This window comes from Nicotiana tabacum, chromosome 5 (assembly GCF_000715075.1).
Source record: "Nicotiana tabacum cultivar K326 chromosome 5, ASM71507v2, whole genome shotgun sequence".
Classification (NCBI taxonomy): Eukaryota; Viridiplantae; Streptophyta; class Magnoliopsida; order Solanales; family Solanaceae; genus Nicotiana; species Nicotiana tabacum.
Window position 1 is genome coordinate 1,442,999 of NC_134084.1, and position 20,266 is coordinate 1,463,264.

Sequence of the window (20,266 nt, forward strand, 5' to 3'; positions counted from 1 at the left end):
AAAGAAGTAATTTTTGAAAGAAAAATTGGGGAAAGCATTTTAAAACTCCAGTAAAGCACAGATATAGCATAGATTTAAAAGAACAATCAGAGAAACCCTCGAATAGCTAGGGTTTCAGAGGAACCCTAGAATGAGAAAGGCTTGGAAAGAGGTCCGATCTAAGTTGGATGAGGTCAGAAACAGGCTCAGAAGACCAAGAGCCACCGGAGCAAAGTCGGAGATGGCCGGAATCTTCGAATCTGTGAAGGTCTGAGTGAAGACCTTTGAGGTCTGGCCTCGAACCTTCGAGCATCAGGCTTGCAATAGCCGGAGGAGGTGAATATAGGTTGTCCATGGCTTTAGAAGCCATGGATTCCGGTGAAAACACGGTGGAACAAGGCAGGAGGAGGCTAGGGTTTGAGAACCCTTGAGAGAGTTTGAGATAGTGGAGGGTTGCAGAGGCGGCGGTTGGTGAGAATGAGGTAGGGTAAAGGGGTTGTTTGAATTAAAAAAGGAAGGGGATGAGGGGAGCTGTTGATCTAAAAGATCAACGGCTGGGATTAAAAGAAAATTGGGCGGTTGGATAAATGGGTAAAGGGGTTGGGTTAAATCGGAATTAGGCCGGTCCAATTGGGTTTCAGAATTGGGTCAATTAGGGGGGATCAATTTGGCTATGATTGAAATAAAAATGGGCCAGATTTTAAATAGCCAGTTTTCCCCTTTTTATTTTTTAAAATGGTAAAATGATCTTGAAAGCAAATTAAAAGTAATGAGCCAACAAAAAATATATAAATATTAATTTAAAAATATTGGAACCAATTTTACAATTATAAAATGCTATTAATCTTAAAGTAGGCTACAATTGCAATTATATGCAATTTAGCTTTTAACATACCAAATAAATTTGTAAAAATATGCAAAAATTATCTTAACTATATTTTGGTATAAATATGGGAATTAAATAAACTATTTACCAAAATTAATGATTTTGGGAATAATTATGGGTTTTGCACTGCTAAAATAGACAATAAATTGATTTTAAAAATCTTTAAAAATTAGAAAAAAATACCAAAACTCTTGGGCATGATTATATATGCATACACATGCTATTTTGAAAGTGTTTTGAGTATAAAAAATACATAAGGAAAAGGGTATCAACAATGGTAGGTATTCTTTTTTAAGAAAGAAATGGAGCTGCTTAGAGGATAAAGGGGTCCCGAGTAACTATATTAGGGTGATTAAAGACATGTATGATGGAGCTAAGACTCGGGTTAGGACAGTAGGAGGCGACTCTGAACACTTTCCAGTTATTACGGGGTTGCACCAAGGGTCTGCGCTCAGCCCATTCCTATTTGCCCTGGTGATGGATGCACTAACTCATCATATTCAAGGGGAGGTTCCATGGTGCATGCTATTTGCTGATGACATTATTCTAATTGACGAGACAAGAGGCGGCGTCAACGAGAGGCTAGAGATTTGGAGACATGCTCTTGAGTCTAAAGGTTTCAAGTTGAGTAGGACGAAGACGGAATACCTCGAGTGCAAATTTGGAGTTGAGCCGACGGAAGCGGGAGTTGAAGTGAGGCTTGACTCTCAAGTCATTCCCAAGAGAGGTAGTTTCAAGTACCTTGGATCGGTTATTCAGGGGATTAGGGAGATTGACGAGGATGTCACACACCGTATAGGGGTGGGGTGGATGAAGTGGAGGTTAGCGTCGGGAGTCTTGTGTGACAAGAAAGTGCCACCGTTACTAAAAGGTAAGTTTTATAGAGCAGTGGTTAGGCCTGCCATGTTATATGGAACTGAATGTTGGCCGGTAAAGAACTCACACATCCAGAAGATGAAAGTAGCAGAGATGCGGATGTTGAGGTGGATGTGTTGGCATACAATGATGGATAAGATTAGGAATGAAGATATTCGAGAGAAGGTGAGTGTGGCCCCCATGGAGGACAAGATGCGGGAAGTAAGACTCAGATGGTTCGGGCACATTCAGAGGAGGAGCACTGATGCACCGGTGAGGAAGTGTGAGCGACTGGCTGTAGTGGGCACGCGGAGAGGTAGAGGACGACCTAAGAAGTATTGGGGAGAGGTGATCAGACAGGACATGGCGCGACTTAGGATTACTGAGGACATGGCCCTTGATATGGAATTATGGAGGTCGAGCATTAAAGTTGTAGGTTAGGGGAGAGTGTGAATATTTCTACAGCACAATAGAGTGAGACTATCCAGTTAGGAGTTAGACTAGGAATGTCATTGGTCGTCTATTGATGCAGGGCTTTACCTTCTAGTTGTACTATACCAACCATCTATTTCGTATTTCGTATTTCGTATTTCGTATTCTGTATTTCATATCTCTTATATATTGTTGTTATTTTTATTATGCATTTTTATGGTACTAATATATCATCTCCTATTGCTTTTTTGAGCCGAGGGTCTCCTGGAAACAGCCTCTCTACCCTTCGGGGTAGGGGTAAGGTCTGCGTACATATTACCCTCCCCAGACCCCACTTGTGGGATTATACTGGGTCGTTGTTGTTGTTGTTGTTGTTGTTGTAAATAATTAAATAAATATTTTGTATCTTACATTTATATTATATTAAAGGAAATAATATTAAAAACGAACAAGATAATAAAGAAAAAAACAAGAAAAATTAAGGTTTGGTGGTTAACAAATTTTAAATAACAACACAAAAAAACGTTGAAAATTAAAAAATGCCAAAAGCTAAAAATTGAAAGATTCGTATCATTTCTTCAGAACTCACACATACAAATTGATTTACCCATGCCTTTTTTAAATATTAGTATTTCATATACATAAAAATTGATTTATTATGATAGTCTTTCCTTACAAAATCTTTATTTAAGCAACTTTTCTTTAGGGTTGGCTTCTTTACATTCCTTAGGGTTTAGCTTCCACACAAACTTCTATAGAGTATGGCTCCAAACTATAACTATATCAGCGAAATATCAATGTCCAAAATGAGTTGGAATTTGAAGGTTCGTGTTGTTAGATTATGGCATTCCAGGCCGCAAGAAACCAGAAAATTCTAATTCAATTGAATTAATTATTCAAGATGAAAAGGTGCATACTCTTTTACATGTTGTTATTTTTTTCGAGTTGTGATATATTTTTTTCAACTTATGCGTCTTACTAACTTAAATTTTTTTCCACATATTTTATTTTAGGGATATCGAATTCATGCAACTATTGGAAGAGATGTTATGCGTATTTTCAAAATAAAAATATATGAAATGGGATTGTACGTTATGAAAAGCTTTGTGGTTGGACCAAACAATCTGAAAATTAAGACCAGCAAGCATAAATTGAAACTGAAAATAACAGGGGTTTCATCAATTTTTGATATTGGGAACAGACTGAGTTCCCAGTTGGTATTCTATTGTTTATATCAATATGAAATATATTATTATTGTTTAAGTTCTCACCTCAGCATAATCAACCTATGATTTGAATAGCTGAATTTATCAGCTCTCCGTAGTTGACCTGTCCCTTTTATAATTCAACTTTGGCTTTAGACAGTGTTAGGATAATAGACAAAGCCTGTGGAATGGTAGAAAGAGTAAAAAGTTTTAATTACCACAAATGCCAGACAATAATAAAGAGAGAGCCTTAGCAGGAAATCAGTTTTTACATATGCATTGCCGCATACATTTTGATTCTAAATAAGTTAATGTTTGACATAATTCATGTTCCTTCATCATTGCCTCAATACAGAGGACAACTTTTGGAAAATGCACTGCAATATATCATAAGCATTTGCTACAAAAATGTTCCGTTAAGCACATGCTTCATATCAAGCAAATTGTATAGTATCATTATTTCTCGTGGAACATTCATATCAAACAAATTGTATAATATCATTATTTTTTATGGAACATTTATTAGGAGATGGAATGAAAGTTTTATTGGAGTCTTAAAATGCTTTTAATATTTGGTTGTAAAGATGGTATTAATACTAACATATTAAACTTTACGATGTAGATCATGTTTTTAATTATACGCGCATCGCCCGGGTACTAATACTAGTTATTAAACTAAAAGTTTATTGGACAAAATTACTCAATATTACCGGACGAATTTGATCATTTTATCTTTTGAATACATTTGATTATTTTACTTATCCTAGTCTTATCAGGAGTCTTACCAAGTATATCTTTTGATAGATCCCACAATTTGACAGCCAAAAATTTCAGTAATGGCCACTCTTTCTTCTCCTCCATCATCTCTCTCAACTCTAAGAAAATCCTTCCTTTCTAATTCTCCAATTTTCCCTTCCTTCCGTTGTCTAGTTCCGCAAATTAAAAAATCCTTAACCCTCAAAACCCTAAACCCCAACTTCAAAATCCTCCAATCCTCCGCCGTACCCGCCGCCGCCACCACCTCCGAAATCCCACTACCCCTCAAAACTCGCCTGAAAAATGGCGAAACCCTCTACGGCATTTTCCTCCTCAGTTTCTCTCCAACTCTGGCGGAAATCGCCGGTCTCGCCGGCTACGACTTCGCCGTCGTCGACATGGAGCATGGCTACGGCGGTATCTCCGATGCCCTCCCGTGCCTCCACGCCTTAGCCGCCACTAACACCCCTGCCATCCTCCGTATCCCAGAATCCTCTGCTACTTGGGCTAAAAAAGCCCTCGATCTCGGCCCGCAGGGTATCATGTTTCCCATGATTGACGGCCCGAAATCTGCCCGAAAGGCCGTCTCTTACTGCCGTTTTCCTCCCAACGGAATCCGGGGATCAGCTCACACTGTCGTTCGAGCCTCGAGCTACGGAATAGACGAAGGGTATCTAAGCAATTATTCCGACGATTTACTAATCATGTGTCAAGTAGAATGCACTGACGGCGTAAAAAATATAAAAGACATCGCGGCTGTTGAAGGGGTTGATTGCATTCAAATGGGGCCGTTGGATTTAAGTGCGAGTTTAGGGTACTTGTGGGACCCAGGGCATAAGAAGGTGAGGGAAGTACTGAATGCAGCTGAAAAGGGAGTGTTAAAGCGCGCCCCAGCTGAAGGTGGAGCCTACTTATCTGGATTTGCAATGCCACACGATGGACCTGAGAAGTTGAAATCAAGAGGGTATCATATGGTTTCGGGTGCAGTGGATATTGGCTTGTTTAGAAATGCTGCTGTGGAGGATGTTAAGAAGTTTAAGATGAGTGTAGTTGATGGTTCTGAAGATGATAGTGATGAAAAAGATCGTAAAGACGGTGAAGAGAAGTACTGGAGTGAATAAAAATGGAGAAGGATAGAGGGGCGAGCTTATTGTTCGCGAGTTTCAAATTCTTAAGGGTTGGCCTAGACAGATTTCTCGGTCATAACAAAAAGAACTTTGTTAGATTTTGTGGTAAATTTTGGAAGATTTTATGTTATGCTTTTCTTTTCTGAAGTAATGGGACTAGCTCAAGTTTAGAATTTGCTCTACTTATGCAATAGAGCAATACTTGGTTAGTTGATTCAGTCTTTTAGCTGATTTTTGGTTAATTGCTTAAGTACTTAGTTGCCAGCTGTGTTGGGTCCCCAACCGATAGCTCGGTCATAAAAAAGTTACTGGAGTGAATAAAAGTTTGAACTTTGTGAGGTTTGTGGTAGATTTTGGAAGAATTTATGTTATGCTTTTTTTCTTCTTGATTTTGGGTAATGGGACTTGGCCTCTTATGCACTAGAGCTCAGACTTTTGGTTAATTGTTTCATATCTATTCAGCTGATTTTTTGTTGATTGTTTAAGTAGTTGTAATTGTTTTAGTTGCTAGCTGTTTTAATTCTACTTCTTTGTTGAGGAATTTTGGTTATATGACAATCAGTCTTGGCTATGGAATTTCGCTTCTTTCTAAAAGTTCTTTACAAAAATCAATGGTGAAGAGAAGTACTTCTTTACTTGATTTTGTGTAACGGGACTACTTTAAGTTTCGAATTTGAGCTACTTATGCAATAGAGCTTTTTCTTTGTCTGATCGAGAGTTGTTTGTTTTCTTCTTCTAAGCTGATTTTTCGTTGATTATTCTAGTAGTTGAAATTGGTTTAGTTGCTAGCTGGTATAATTCTACTTTGTTGAGGAATTTTGGGTGTGGCAATCAGTCTTGGCATGAAAGTTTGCTTCTTTTTTAACAGTTCCTTATGAAATAGGAGTACTCATCTATAGTACTTTAGATTTTGGAAGATTTTATGTTCTGTTTGTTTACTTGATTTTGAGTAATGGGACTAGTTCAATTTTAGATTTTGGTTTATTGTTTCTTACTTTTTAGTTGATTTTTGGTTTATTCTTTTACTACTTGTAATTCAATTGCTAGCTGTTATAATTTAACTCTTGTGGTTGTGGCTAACAGTGTTGTTTTGAATGTTTTTCTTTAGCATTTGTTACAGAAATTTTAACTTTGTTAGTTTTCGTGGTAGATTTTGGATGATTTTATGTTATGCTTTTTTCTTGATTTTGAGTAATTGGACCAACTCAAGTTTAGAATTCGAGCCTCTTATGCAATAGAGGCTTTTCTCTGGCTGAGAAAACTTTTGGTTAATTGTTCCTCCCCCCTCTATTTAGCTGATTTTTCATTGATTACGAGGTGGGTTGCCCTGATGGTAAGCATCCTCCATTTCCAACCCAGAGGTTGTGAGTTCGAGTCACCCCAAGAGCAATGTGGGGAGTTCTTGGAGGGAAGGATGTCGAGGGTCTATTGGAAACAGCCTCTCTACCCCAGGGTAGGGGTAAGGTCTGCATACACACTACCCTCTCCAGACCCCACTAGTGGGATTATACTGGGTTGTTGTTGTTGTTGTTGTTGTTGTTGTATTTTAGTACTCGTAATTGTTTTAGTTGCTAATGGCTCTAATTCTACTTCTTTTGAGTATGACAGTGAGTCTTGGCATGAAAATTTGCTTCTTTAGCAGTTCCTTACAAAATACAAATACTCTATAGCAGTTTAGAATAGCTGCTGTGGAGGGTATGAAGAAGTTTAAGATGAGTTTGGTTGATGGATGTGAAGATGATAATGATCAGAAAGATACTAAGCATGGTGAAGAGAAGTACTGGAGTGAATAAAAATTTGAACTTTGTTAGGTTTAGTGGTAGATTTTGGAAGATTTATGTTTTCTGCCTTTTTGTTGATTTTTGAGTAATGGGACTAGAATTTGAGTTGCTTATATCATTGGCATCCTATATCATTCTTGACCAAATGATCACCTTAGACATATTAGGGTACGACCTTTTAACTTCTTTCTTACAAGCTTTGCAATAGATGTGCTGCTCAATTGATGCTTCAATGTAGCCAAGTTCAAGAAGTTCGAGGGATTGATGCTTCAATGTATCCATAGTATTACATTTTTCACACAATTAGAGACTCATTCAATTGATATTGGAATGAATTAGAGTAAAATGAATATAAAGTATTCGCCATACTTCATATCTCACTTAGTCTTCTATGTTTAGACTTTGACTACTTCAATGTATATACAAAAATCTATTTAATCGCAATTGGTTCCTATCTGCTTCAATGCATAGGTTGGATCCAAGCTAATTGAATCCAAAAGCTTGGTCTAAAACTGATGGACAATACGTGCTTCTGTTGTGTTTTGGTACAAAGATTAGAATAGAACAAGTATAGTTTATACAACAACGACATACCCAGTTTATTCTCGTAAAATGAGATCTGGGGAGAATAATGTGTAGGCAGACCTTACTCTTACCTTGTGCATGTAGAGATGCTATTGATCACAATTGTGATCTTCTCCTTGATCATTAATACGATGTTGATGCACAAGAAGACGCGCACAGATTCAATGGAATGAATGATCAAATACGACTTATTACAGTATTGAGTTTGGGTAGGGCTATCCCTTTTTCATCCATAAACAACAACATATCCACTATAATTCCATATAGTGGGTTTGGGTAGGGTAGTATGTAAGCAGACCTTACCCCTATCTTGTGGAGATAGAGAAGTTGTTTCCAATAGACTCTCGTCTCAGGAAGGCATAAGTATTACATTAATGAAAAGAAAAACAAGAAGGGGCAACAATGAGAAGCCATGTAAAAGTAGCATAAATAACAACAAGATAGTAAGATGACCGAAATGAAAAAAATGACAGATAATCATAGAAACCTAATACCAACAGAATAACGAAAGTGCGTATTAGTATTACCGGTATGACAAGAAAAACACTAGACTACCTAACCTACTATACATTAATCTTCGACCTCCACACTTTCCTATCAAATGTCATGTCCTCGGTCAGCTGGAACTGCGTCATGTCTTGCCTAATCACCTCTCCCCAATTCTTCTTCCGCCTACCTCTCCCCTCCCTAGGCCTTTCAATGCTAACCTCTGATATCTCCTTGTCGGGGTATTTGTACTTCTCCTCCTCACATGTCCAAACCATCTAAACATCGCTTCCCGTATCTTGTCCTCAATAGGAGCCACACCCACTTTGTCCCCAATAACTTCATTCCTAATTCTATCTAACCTGATGTGCTCGCACATCTATCTCAACATTCCCATTTCTGCTACCTTCATTTCCTGGACATGGGAACTCTTGATTAGCCAATATTCAGCCTTATACAACATAGTTGGCATGACCACCATTCTGTTGCCCTTTTTTCATCCAAACTAAATCTTAAAAGGAATGATATTGCACTTGTTTTAGGAAACAACTTAAAAATATCTCCATTTTACCATAAACTTATTGAAACTCGTTTAATATAAAATTTCTTTTTTTATAAGAAGGGGAAAAAAATAATAAAAGACATGAAAATCAGTCATTTCAACAAACAATTTTAATACTTTACATATATCTAATATATACGTTAAATATAAGTCAGACATATGTCAAAAAGTATTTTTTATTTTCTTATGTAAACACCTTGGAACAAAACAAGTAAAAAACAGAGTCCATAATCATTAGTAAATGGCCTTAATGGGAGAAATTCAAAAATAACCAGATTTACAAGTGGTCATTCAAAAATAGTTATAATTTCAAAAGTAATCGAAATTTAGTCACTTATTCTGTAAAGATAAATCTGAACAAAAACACTATTCAAAATCCGAAAAATACTTCAGTAGAATATACTGGAGTTCCAGCATAAGTATACTGGAACTCCAATATAATATACTGGAGTTGCAGTATAATATACTAGTCCAGCATAATATACTGGAGATTGGAACATCGGTGCTCCAATCTCCAGTATATTATACTGGAACTTTCCGCATGTTGGAGTTCCAGCATAATATGCTGGAAGTTCATACACAAGTGCACCGATCTCCAGTATATTATGCTGAAACTTTTTGTGTTGCAGCAAAATAGTGGCTATTTTTTAATGACTTTATAAACGCTAGCTATTTTTGAATTGAGCATGTACTCTCATCAAAATATTAGTCACTTGAAACGTTGTCGTCTATCTTGATGCTTCCAATTCATCTGCTTGTCATCTTTTGTAATCATAAACTCACCAAACTCCGACACCCCTCTTTGCTTTACCCCACTGTACAGACAACCCCCCAACACACACACACACTCTCTCTCTCTCTCTCTCTGAAAACCAACTGATCAAATCTGCCATTGCTTACCCTGACACTATGACCAGGTCTTTTCTTGACTCCTTAACTACACAGATAATTATTATAGTAATTAATAACAGGAATATTATTTTGGCACTAATTTTTTTTCTTTCATTTTTTGATTTAGCAAGTGCTAATATCCATAGCTAATCCCTATCTAATTTTGAGCTAGAGAAGTTCTTTCATTAAAAGTTGCAGCCTACACAGATAATTATACTTTTTAGTTGTATTCATTGAATTTATTTTCTTTTTTTCCCCCCTTGAAATGGCAGCATCTTGACTTTTCACCTACTATTTCCAAATGGGGTTTACTTTTTCTCAACTGGGTTGTGCTCTTTTTCTCCTTTTTCTTTCCCCCTCTAAGATAAAAATTGGATCTTTGTTGCTTAGTTTTCCCAAGTTTCCCTTTTTTTTTTCTTGGTATATTATCTAAGATCATCACTTAATGATTATGTCCTAATTGGTTTTCAACAAAACTTGATTTTGATGGTTAAGATCACCACTGTTTAACTGCCTTTTTTTCTTTTTGTAGATAAAAACAGATACACTTTTTTGGTCAAAGAAGAAAGGCTGAGTAGATAGCATATTGTAGTTCTTGAAGATATAAAGGTATAATCTTTTTTTGCTTTGCACTTTGTTTTTGTGGTTAATTTGGTTTTATTGGAACTGTATTCTGCTTGGTAATTAACATATTGCTGTGATGATCTTAGAAGAGTGTCACAGCTATTGAGAAAAGTGTGCTTATTTTGATCATCAATGGCTGAAATTATTGGCCCTAGATTGTACAGTTGCTGCAATTGTAAGAATGAAGTTGCACTACACGATGACATCATTTCTAAGGCTTTTCAGGTTAGGAATTTTGGGATTTTTTCATTTCGCTTTGAATTATATGAATGCGAATATTTTATTAAGCATATGGTGATTGTATATTGTTGGCCTGAGATGAATTTAAGTGGAGAAACATGTTCAGTGAGTATTCATTTAGCCGACCCCAGCTTGTTTGGGATTGAGGCGTAGCTGTTGTTGTGTTGTGTAGTGATAGTTTTTTAGTTAGCCATTGCCACTAGTGTTTACAGTGTCAAAGATAACACTATGAAGTTGGATAATTGGATTGTCACACCTCTTTCTACTCATCTCTAACAGCAAAGCAATGATCTTTCCGTGTATACAAGAAAAGTGGCTCCTATGCTATTGAAATGAGCATTTATGTGTTTGTAGTTCAGATGCATAGCTGAAAAAGAAGGCGGGGTGGCGACCTTGTCGTAAGATAAGATATAGGCAATAAGACTTTAAGCGCACCTGAGTGCCTTTGCCCATAGAGAATACTGGGGAGGAAAGTCTCTTTGGGGGGGTTTCTATGGAGCAAGTCTCCCATTGCTCTCGCAAATCAGGTAGGTTGTATGTTATGTTGCTAGGACTCTCCGAAAATGTTGTTGGGTGCATGTCGGATCCGACACGGTGAAACAACATTTTGGAGAGTCCGTGCGACATAGCTGAAAAGGAAACAAGTTGGAAAAATGTGGCTTAATGGGGAATATATCTTCGTCTTTTCTATGTTATCTATTTCAGTTCAAAATCTATCCTTTTGTTAACTTGAGATATTATCATGAATATATTGTTGCCTAATTTGACATTAGGGAAGAAATGGTCGAGCATTTTTGTTTTCTCATGCAATGAACATAGTCGTGGGGCCAAAAGAGGATAGACAGCTAATGACGGGCCTCCATACAGTTGCTGATGTCCATTGCTGCGACTGTCGTGAGGTTCTTGGCTGGAAATACGAACGAGCTTATGAAGAGACGCAGAAGTACAAGGAAGGGAAATTCGTGCTTGAGAAGTCAAAGATTGTCAAGGATAACTGGTAGTCCACTGTGAAGTCTGTGAAAGTGTGTTGATGTTCATACATGTTAGATGTTAAATCAATTCTCATCAATTCAAAATGTCAATTCATTGATCTGTAAATTTCTTATGTTTATTGTCCAATTGGATTGAACATCCTGAACAATCTTGTAAATATTTTATCTCCAAAATCATAATTTGTAAATATCACAAAATTATAATATCTGCTCCTCTTGGTTTCTGCTATAGACTGCGTGAATTCTTTGTCATGGATAATTCTTCAATTCTCTTCTTTGCTTTTCTTGTTTACACTTGGAAAAGTCTATCAGATTGACATTGTGACATGATGAAAGATGTTTGATAATAACTCGGGAAACGTTGCAGCTGTACTCGATAGATGTAGCAGTTGAAGTTCTTATGAACTTGTTCAGAAGTTCAGTTGAACTATGGTTTCTTAGAAAGAATGTGTTTGGCTGTTGAGTGAGATTTGGCTCCTATATGTAGACGGTTGTTTCTTTGATGAATAGAGAGGAAGTGTGAAGGAAAATGAAGTGAATGTGGTTGCTTTGTCCACAGTTTAATTTTTGCTACTTTTGTTATCTATATTTGTATTTTACGATGCTGATACTATTTTTCTGGTTTCTGTTGTGGTTATCTATTGTCTCTGAGCCAAGGGTCTCCCAGAAACAGCCTCTCTATCCCTTCGGGGTACGGGTAAGATTTGCGTACATTCTACCCTCCCCAAACCCCACTAGTGGGATTCTACTGGGTTGTTGTTGCTCTTCTGTTATCTATATTTGTTGCTGGAAAGGAAATGCCTCGCTGGGATTTTCTTTCATACGATGGTTGACGTCCTTCAACTTGTTTACTTCACATAACTCATGTCTCTTTGACCTTTTGGTTACAAGAACAATAATATACCCAGTATTATCCCACACCATGGGGTCTGAGGAGGATTGTGTATCCGCAGACCTTTTGGTTGTAACACACTCCCTCTGTTCCAGTTTATGTGAACTTATTTCCTTTTTGGTCCGTTCAAAAAAGAATGACCCTTTTCTATATTTGGAAATAATTTAGCTAAAATTTTTAATTCTACCTTAAACGAGAAACTTTTATAACCACACAAATATTTTGACATGTTTACCACCACAAGTTTCAAAAAATTATAGCCATACATATGCTGACTTGTTCTAAAAGTCTTCATCTTTTTCTTAAACTCCTTGCCCAACCAAACATGTTTACATAAATTGGAACGGAAGGAGTAATATTTTCTATCCCGGTAAAACCAGTACAGCTTTTGAATATACAGCAAAACATCCCATAAACTCTTCATGTACTAAGAAACAGAACACTAAAACTCAGGGTTGACAGGGCAGCTCGGCTGGTAAAAAAGGAGATGGTACCGAAGCGGGAGGCTCGTAGACGCTACTAGTGCAATGACTAGTCTAATCTCTTTTCTCTACGTGAACTTTTTCTTATGTAAACCTGTAACTGAGAGAGAACACAGAACCTCTACGACTCAAAAGCAAACACTTCTCCTTATGAAGACTCACTTAATGAGCATGTATGTAAAAATCAATTCATTCTCATGATACCGCAGAAAGAATTGTTTACATAATTTCGCGGCAATAACATATTCTAAGTGCAGCAGAGGATGTACTTAATTTCCGGCATTTTCAATTTTCACGTGAAGATTGCTAATAATACTGCACATTTGATGGCAAAATTTAAACCTGAAGCGTCGGGCTACTCTTTGTCATTCTTTCCAAATGAAAAGAAACAGAGAAGTTCAAGATAATAACAAAAAGACAATAGGATTAGTAGTTATTACACTGTAAATACCTGAAATATCCAAACCATGAGTTATGTGCAAACACCAAAATAGAAAGCGGAAAAAGAAAAATATGGCTTCGCCCGGACTCGAACCGGAGACCTTCAGTGTGTTAGACTGACGTGATAACCAACTACACCACGAAACCATTTTTGAAATCAATTTGCTCATTAATATTCATATTAGTTATATGTCCAGTGGATTTCTAGCAATCTTACGTTAATAACGTTGTTTTTTTCCATTGAACTTTCATTTTCAATTTTTTAAACACGATTTAACATTTCCAGCAAACTCTTCGTCTGCCAAGAAACTGAACTGAGAGTTTCGTAAGAGAATGAATATATAGAATCTTAGCAATTCATAGCTCAAAAACGAAAACTTTTGCTTATGAGAACTATTACTAGAAGATTCATAGCATCTAAATATATACTTAATGAGCAAATTGATTTCAAAAATGGTTTCGTGGTGTAGTTGGTTATCACGTAAGTCTAACACACTGAAGGTCTCCGGTTCGAGTCCGGGCGAAGCCAAATTTTTACCGATTTTTTGGCAACTTGTTCAGTTTCGTTTTTGCACATAATCATGGTTTGGATATTTCAGGTTTTTACAGTATGATAAGTACTATCCTAATGTCTTTTTTCTACATTATTTTTTGTGTGTAGGATCTTTGCATAGATTATAGGGCTAATTGTTATTGGTTTATTGCTTGTTTATTCTATAATGTCGAAAAACAAAACTTGTGAACTGATAGGGCTCCGGTTAGCTGTGTCTATTATGGGGATACTTTGGTGGCTAGTCTTTCTTCATCACTTTAAGTTATTCATGTCAATGACAGCTTAACAGCAACTAAAGGGCAGATGCACAAAGCATTCCGCATTGATGCAGAGCCCGTAATGCAAATATTAGCAGCTGCTTCCACGGCTCAAACTCCTGACCTACATGCATGGAAACAACTTTACAGGTGCTCTAAGGCTCCACTTCTACTTAGTCTTAGCAACTGCTGGACTAAATTGTTAGAGCAAGAAACTGGAGAACATTTGTGTAAAGACCAACGTTACGAAGGTGAAATTGGACAAGAAGACTTGACTCCATGTTAGTAAAGGCTTGAAGAAATTGACAAGCAGAATACATTGTTGTCTCTCCCTTCTTGCCGTAAAAGCGCAGTTGCTTTAATACTGAATGGTAAAACAGGCTTCTTTACAATTTGTATTTGAATTTGCTAATGAAGTATCATCCCATTCACTTATTTCCTACTGTTATCAGAGAAAGCAGTAGAATAGTATAGGCAACAATATGTCTAATGAATGCATTTGCTAACTATGGCTGAGTACAAATATTTCAGAAGGAAATTTTCTAGAACAAGACTTCTAACTGGAACCATCAGTCTAATGCTGTTCTCATGAGCTCAACTCAATAAAAAGGCTGGCCTGAGGATGTAATCCAGCATCTTTGAGGGACAGAGAAAGTTTCTCTGCGCCATACACAGTGCGGGGGAAGTTGGATACCAGGCTGTAATTGTCAACCTCAAGGCATCCCAGAGAATCAACATAGTCATACAGCGATTGTATTGTTGTTGTACAATGAAATCTCCGGTCCTTGCGCTCTCCAGTAGGAAACCGTACCAAAACCTGAATGACCAAAACAAGATTAAGAAACATCAACATCAAAATCTTTCTGATCACTGAGAATCACATATAAAATTTAAAGATTCTGCAGTTTTTATATTGCCCTCTGTTTCCCCTTTAATCATCTGCATTTAACATGTACATTTTGCTCAACCTTAAGAAACCAGTTAACCAGTACAAGATAATTTTCAGGATTCCATATGCTTTCTGATAGATCCCTTTACTGGACAACTTCTATTAGCACTATATCTTCTCTATTCAAAATCTTTCCAGATGAAATCGTTCAAGACAGAACTGAACGAGACTCTACAAACAATGGTTTACCTCCATGTATATGTTCTTCGAAGCTAGGACAATCAAATGAATGAAATGAAATTATGAAAGGAGAATCATGAAATAAGACTCGAGCAGTTAAAGTTTCTATCTTACAGGAAAAACCATGCCTTTCACAAATTTTGTAAAATAGACTTATAATATCAGAATAAAGAGCAAGATGATTACTTGAGTAACATCAGGACCCTTCTCAGGTTCAGTTCCCAGTGCCAAAAGTTTCTCCTGGCGCATTTTAGCTAATGTAGCTTCTCTTTCAGCAGCTTCATGGGCAGCTCTTTCCCGGGCCTCTTCTTCCTCCTTTCTTTTACTTTCAGCTTCAGCAGCTTCCCTTTCCAGCCGCTCTTGCTCTTCTTTCCTCTGGCGCTCTCTAGCCTAATAAAGGGCAAAGAGTTCAGCTATGCAAAGCATTTTACCCACTTGCAAAAATAACTTGAAGAGGGGAAAGGCATATTCGGAACCTAAAAGCACTTACCTGATCAGCTTCTAGCGCAGCGCGATAAGCAGCATCTTGCTCCTCTCTCAAACGCATATTGTTTCTTCTTTCTTCTGCCTCAACCCTGGCCGTGACAAGCACAGGGGCACTTTCCTCGATCACTCTTTGCAGTACTGTAAGCAATTCTTCAGGAGATTTTGGCCCTTCCACCTGCAGCGTTGATCACCAAAATAAGCATATAAGTCATCGGACTAGGAAGAAGATCAATGAAGCTGGTCTATTTTTCTACACAAAAAAAAGGGTCATCAAGACAAGTGTGCTTCCTTCAGAAGTAGTAGCAATTACGGGATGACAGCTCTAGTATGCTCCCTTTTTTTTCCTTCTCTTTTTTGTGGGACTCTTATGTGGCGACTGGGGAATATAACATCATTGGTTTTTAACACCTTAGGCTATAAGCCTAATAACGTTTTCTGCAAAGTTAGGTTTGCAGGTAAAAAAGGCAAAAAAGCACCAATAGAAAGCTGGAGGACAATGTTGTTTTCCAAGTTGACTATCCCCCTTCAAACAATAAAGTCCACACTTAACCATTCTGATAATAGTAGCATCAAAAATCATGGAAGGCTTTCAAGTTCACTATGAATAAATTAGTTGCATTCTCCTATTATCCCCTTAATGTCATTCCTTTGTACAGCCATGTGTCTTGTAATCTTACTTTTTGGAACCTTTACATCTATGGCATATACTCTTGCATTTCACCTTTACTCTTCTATTATTCATGTTTAGGTTCATACAATTTATTTTGATACAAGTACCAATTATTTCAAGTCATTGCGCATACTTAACCAAAAGAATGTAAAATTGTTCATTCAAAAATGAAGAAAGGTAATGTTGTGATTAGAGCCCATTTTAGTAAAAAGAAGATAAATTACTCTCTTGATACATACATTCAGCAGAAGTCACGCTGACATAGAGACACTCAACTGCTTGGGTAGCGAAAGGGTGAGGAGTACGACAGGGATCAACCATGTTTTCCTCTATTTCATCAAATATTACAATTTCAACAACAACAAAAGAGGGAAAATGACAATAACCATGCCCTTTTTCCTTATAACCAACAACCATAGGCCTTCGTCATGTTTAAATCACTAAAATAATCCCACTTAAGCATTCAACAATCAGATGTGCTCGAAGAACTCTCGAAGGAGTACACATAATGCATAAGTCACTTCTAGATACAATTTTAATGATACGACAAAAGTTCAAAATAATAGCATATAAACTTTGTTGGAATTAGATAAGCAGCTGAACTAATGTTCCAAAATCCTAATTTAACATCTTGAAACTACCAATACTTCAAGTACAAAAAATTCTCTGAGTTTCCTTTTTGTCTGTTTGATTAGAAGTTATTTTTAAAGGAGTGAGAAGACAGATCATATGCCTTGTTTGTGGACAACATAAAATTATAAGCCAACTATGATAAGCCACATATGTCATAGATTGCTATGCTGCTTTAGTTATTAAGAAGACATGTTAGCAAATCAAAATACTAATGGAGAATTCCACATCTAAGCTGGTGGGGGTAAACCAGTTGTGCAATGTTGTAACTAGAGCAATCTTTGCCTCAATCATATTATGTCACAAGAAACAAAGTTCTCAAATCCAATCAAACATGTCAGCCACCGCTACGTCAAATTTTGGCATGCATTACCTCACACAGCAATAAACATTGGTCATCCATAAAGTCCAAAAACTATAAAGGGGCAATCTCTTCACCCTTTATTTAATATCGTATTCAGTTCAACCAAATATCTCTAGGACAACAACTGATAATATACAAGCAATTCATGCATCAAATGGTGTGCTTAGTGGCCAATGGAGCTGGAATGAGAAGCATTGGAGACAAGGGATCAATTCCTAACAAAGGAAAAAAATTAAGGTGATTTTTTCTATCTATCTTAGCCTAACCTTGAGCATAGTTTCCCATTACCTATACTGATGGAAAGATGCATGAACCAAAGGAGTAGTCGAGGTGCGAATAAGCAGACACGAACTATTATGACCAAAATATACACACACGCAAACACCAACCTACACATTATTTCCATAAATGAACATTCAATCCATCATATACTATACCAGCAATTTGCAGTAAACAAAACAATAATATAACTGTCGTGTAAATTTCCAATTCTAAATGACTATAAATTGTTAAACCTGCTGAAGCAAAGCGATCCTCTGGTTCGTCGCAGCCATTACAACAGCACAAAAAGGAAACCTTGAAGCCTTCAAACTATTACTCATCTTAAAACCTTCGCTAGCTCTAATACTTCCACCCCAAGCAACAAAATTCTCATTAATAAACGCCACCAAATCCTCATTACAAAGTGTCCTTTCACAAAACACAGGCGTATCCTGATGATCCGGTGAATGCAAATAAACAAACAGTAGCTTATACTCATTCCTAGACCTTTGTAACGCGTCCATAAAACCCTCAACTACAAAATTCGGCCTTATATTACCAAAATCCCTCTCAAAACTCGCTACGAAATCCATAGCCTCTGATACTGCTGCGGGTACGGACACTAAACGGGCCGACGACTCACCATTTCGGCCCGAATTCAGCCCGATCATGCTTAATCCATACGATAGAACTCCACTAGCAGCCCACACACCAAATCCAACAGCTCCTGAAATTAACCCTAGACTACCAGAGATAATTGAAAAAGGCAGCGTAATAATCTTCCAAGCGAGTCCTGGCGGCTGTCCGACAACAAGTCCGGTTTCGACTTCTTCGGGAATTGTACTGGTGGTAGCTTCAGAAGCAGTGACAGTGGCAGAACGGTAATTTTCGGTGGAACTGGAGGTGAAATTTGAGATCGCTAGTTCGAAATCCCAATTATGTGCGGAGAGAATTTCAGTGCATAAATCGGAGTCTTCAAGTCCAGTTATTGCTTGAAAATTAGCTACTTTATCAGCTACATCATCCATTCTGATTTCTCCTTTTCAAATTCTCACTATAGTGGTATAATTTTCAGAAGAAGTTTAAGGAAGTTAGGGGTTTTTGACTACTACCTGTTCGATGAAATGACAAATGAGAGTATGAGATTGAGAAAAATAGATATTATTGATTCTATTTTATGGCCAAAATTGCCTCTGGCTATCTTGGGAATAACAAATCTGCCATTCCCATGTTTTTCAGACGGAGCAGAGCTATCAATTTACAACTACCAAGAATAATGTGATGTCATTGGCGCACTCCGACGACGACTCGGGGCCCCGGCTACTAATACGGTTGTTTTGAGCAAATTAGCAAAACAAATGCGTCACAAAAGATGTACACTATGTTAGTATCATTGTTGCCCATTATTTTATAATGTATTGTATTGTATTGTATCGTATCGTATCGTTTTATAAATACAATATTTGGATATATGGTATTGTTTGATATTGTTAAATAACATTTTGTTATTCGACGTAGTGGAGGAGCACTTTTAAGACGTACCCTACAGCATCTAGTCTTTAGACAAGTTTTTATTTTATTGGAGACGGCGGAGCCTCTTTGAAATTACATCCCTGCCTCTCGTCTAACTCGAGTTACCGAGGGTCGAGCTACCACGCTCTTGAAACCTCGTAAATTCGCTTTTCTTCAATGAGAATATAAAGAAAACTAGCAATTTCGCTCCCCAGCCCCACTTGGTGTTTGAGCACCACCACCTTCACATATGGTTTGATTGTATCATGTTATACTGTAACCGATAAGTTTACTAAAATACCCTCAATTGTCAGATGGTTCAGACACATTCAGAGGAGGAGTACTGATGCACCAGTGAGGAGGTGTGAGCGACTGGCTATGGTGGGCACGAGGAGAGGTAGATGGCGACCTAAGAAATATTGGGGAGAGATGATCAGACAGAACATGGTGCGCCTTAGGATTACGGAGGACATGACCCTTGACAGGGAATTGTGGAGGTCGAGCATTAAGATTGTAGGTTAGGGGAAAGTTGTGAATATTTCTATGGTGCACCAGAGTAAGACTAGCCAGTTAGGATTTAGTTCTAGGATCCTAGTGGTTATCTACTAATGTAGGGCTTTATCTGATAGTTATTATTGTACTTTGAATGTAGGGCTATATTGATGGTACTAATATATCGTCTCTTGTTGCCTTCTTGAGCCGAGGGTCTCCTGGAAACAGCCTCTCTGCCCCTCGAGGTAGGGGTAAGGTCTGCGTACATATTACCCTCCCCAGACCCCATTTGTGGAATTACACTGGGCCGTTGTTGTTGTTGTATCACCAAATATGTCTTATAAATAGATTAAGCAATTAAATTCATGCAAATTCTAACAAAATCAGTGGAACAAGTTAATATTATTAAAAACAATGATAAATACACTCCATTCCTAATAAAATCAAAATAATAATAATAAAACAAAAAAATAAAATGTTAAAGAACTATGATAAAGAAAGGAACAAGAATTGGCAGAATAAAGATAATTAGAATTGGAGATAAAATCAAATTAGGAGAAAAAACGAAACAAAAGAAGGCATAACACCTTTGACATTATAGTTGGAAGTGACAGAAGTTCTTGGAAAAAAGGGGCAAAGACAAAGTAGGTTATAGGTTGGAGATTTGGAGTTGAAATAAAAAAAAAAAAAAAAAAA

At 37.2% G+C, this 20,266-nt stretch overlaps 3 protein-coding genes and 2 non-coding genes across 6 annotated transcripts; 3 read left to right on the top strand and 2 right to left on the bottom strand.

Annotated features, from left to right (window-relative positions):
- The first annotated feature begins 4,125 nt into the window (after nucleotides 1-4,125).
- Nucleotides 4,126-5,683, top strand: LOC107799925 (uncharacterized). The gene has a single exon (XM_016623065.2). It carries the CDS (start codon nucleotides 4,194-4,196, stop codon nucleotides 5,232-5,234), a length of 1,041 nt encoding a protein of 346 aa, XP_016478551.1. The 5' UTR covers nucleotides 4,126-4,193; the 3' UTR covers nucleotides 5,235-5,683.
- Nucleotides 5,684-9,412: 3,729 nt separating this feature from the next.
- On the top strand, nucleotides 9,413-11,604 carry LOC107799926 (protein yippee-like At4g27745). 2 transcript variants are annotated; one of them, XM_016623067.2, is made up of 4 exons: nucleotides 9,413-9,571; nucleotides 10,078-10,154; nucleotides 10,256-10,394; nucleotides 11,183-11,604. In XM_016623067.2, exons 3-4 carry the CDS (start codon nucleotides 10,302-10,304, stop codon nucleotides 11,408-11,410), a joined length of 321 nt encoding a protein of 106 aa, XP_016478553.1. In that variant the 5' UTR covers nucleotides 9,413-9,571; nucleotides 10,078-10,154; nucleotides 10,256-10,301; the 3' UTR covers nucleotides 11,411-11,604. The 2 variants fall into 2 exon arrangements, with proteins under 2 accessions (XP_016478553.1, XP_016478554.1); XM_016623068.2 differs by having other exon boundaries at nucleotides 10,259-10,394.
- Nucleotides 11,605-13,289: 1,685 nt separating this feature from the next.
- On the bottom strand, nucleotides 13,290-13,363 carry TRNAV-AAC (transfer RNA valine (anticodon AAC)). Its single transcript has one exon. It is a non-coding gene; the product is annotated as a tRNA-Val (tRNA).
- Nucleotides 13,364-13,671: 308 nt separating this feature from the next.
- Nucleotides 13,672-13,745, top strand: TRNAV-AAC (transfer RNA valine (anticodon AAC)). The gene has a single exon. It is a non-coding gene; the product is annotated as a tRNA-Val (tRNA).
- Nucleotides 13,746-14,308: 563 nt separating this feature from the next.
- On the bottom strand, nucleotides 14,309-18,860 carry LOC107799924 (plant UBX domain-containing protein 10-like). The gene is made up of 4 exons (XM_016623064.2): nucleotides 17,821-18,860; nucleotides 15,646-15,816; nucleotides 15,342-15,545; nucleotides 14,309-14,843 (listed from the first exon to the last, which is right to left on the bottom strand). Exons 1-4 carry the CDS (start codon nucleotides 18,592-18,594, stop codon nucleotides 14,613-14,615), a joined length of 1,380 nt encoding a protein of 459 aa, XP_016478550.1. The 5' UTR covers nucleotides 18,595-18,860; the 3' UTR covers nucleotides 14,309-14,612.
- Nucleotides 18,861-20,266: the final 1,406 nt, after the last annotated feature.

Coding starts and splice junctions, on each gene's coding strand:
- LOC107799925 (XM_016623065.2), top strand. CDS start 4,194: ATGGCCACTCTTTCTTCTCCTCCATCATCTCTCTCAACTCTAAGAAAA.
- LOC107799926 (XM_016623067.2), top strand. CDS start 10,302: ATGGCTGAAATTATTGGCCCTAGATTGTACAGTTGCTGCAATTGTAAG. Junction 10,395..11,182: donor TCATTTCTAAGGCTTTTCAG/GTTAGGAATTTT, acceptor ATTTGACATTAG/GGAAGAAATGGTCGAGCATT.
- LOC107799924 (XM_016623064.2), bottom strand. CDS start 18,594: ATGGATGATGTAGCTGATAAAGTAGCTAATTTTCAAGCAATAACTGGA. Junction 15,817..17,820: donor GGATCGCTTTGCTTCAGCAG/GTTTAACAATTT, acceptor TCAACGCTGCAG/GTGGAAGGGCCAAAATCTCC. Junction 15,546..15,645: donor CTGCGCTAGAAGCTGATCAG/GTAAGTGCTTTT, acceptor GCCCTTTATTAG/GCTAGAGAGCGCCAGAGGAA.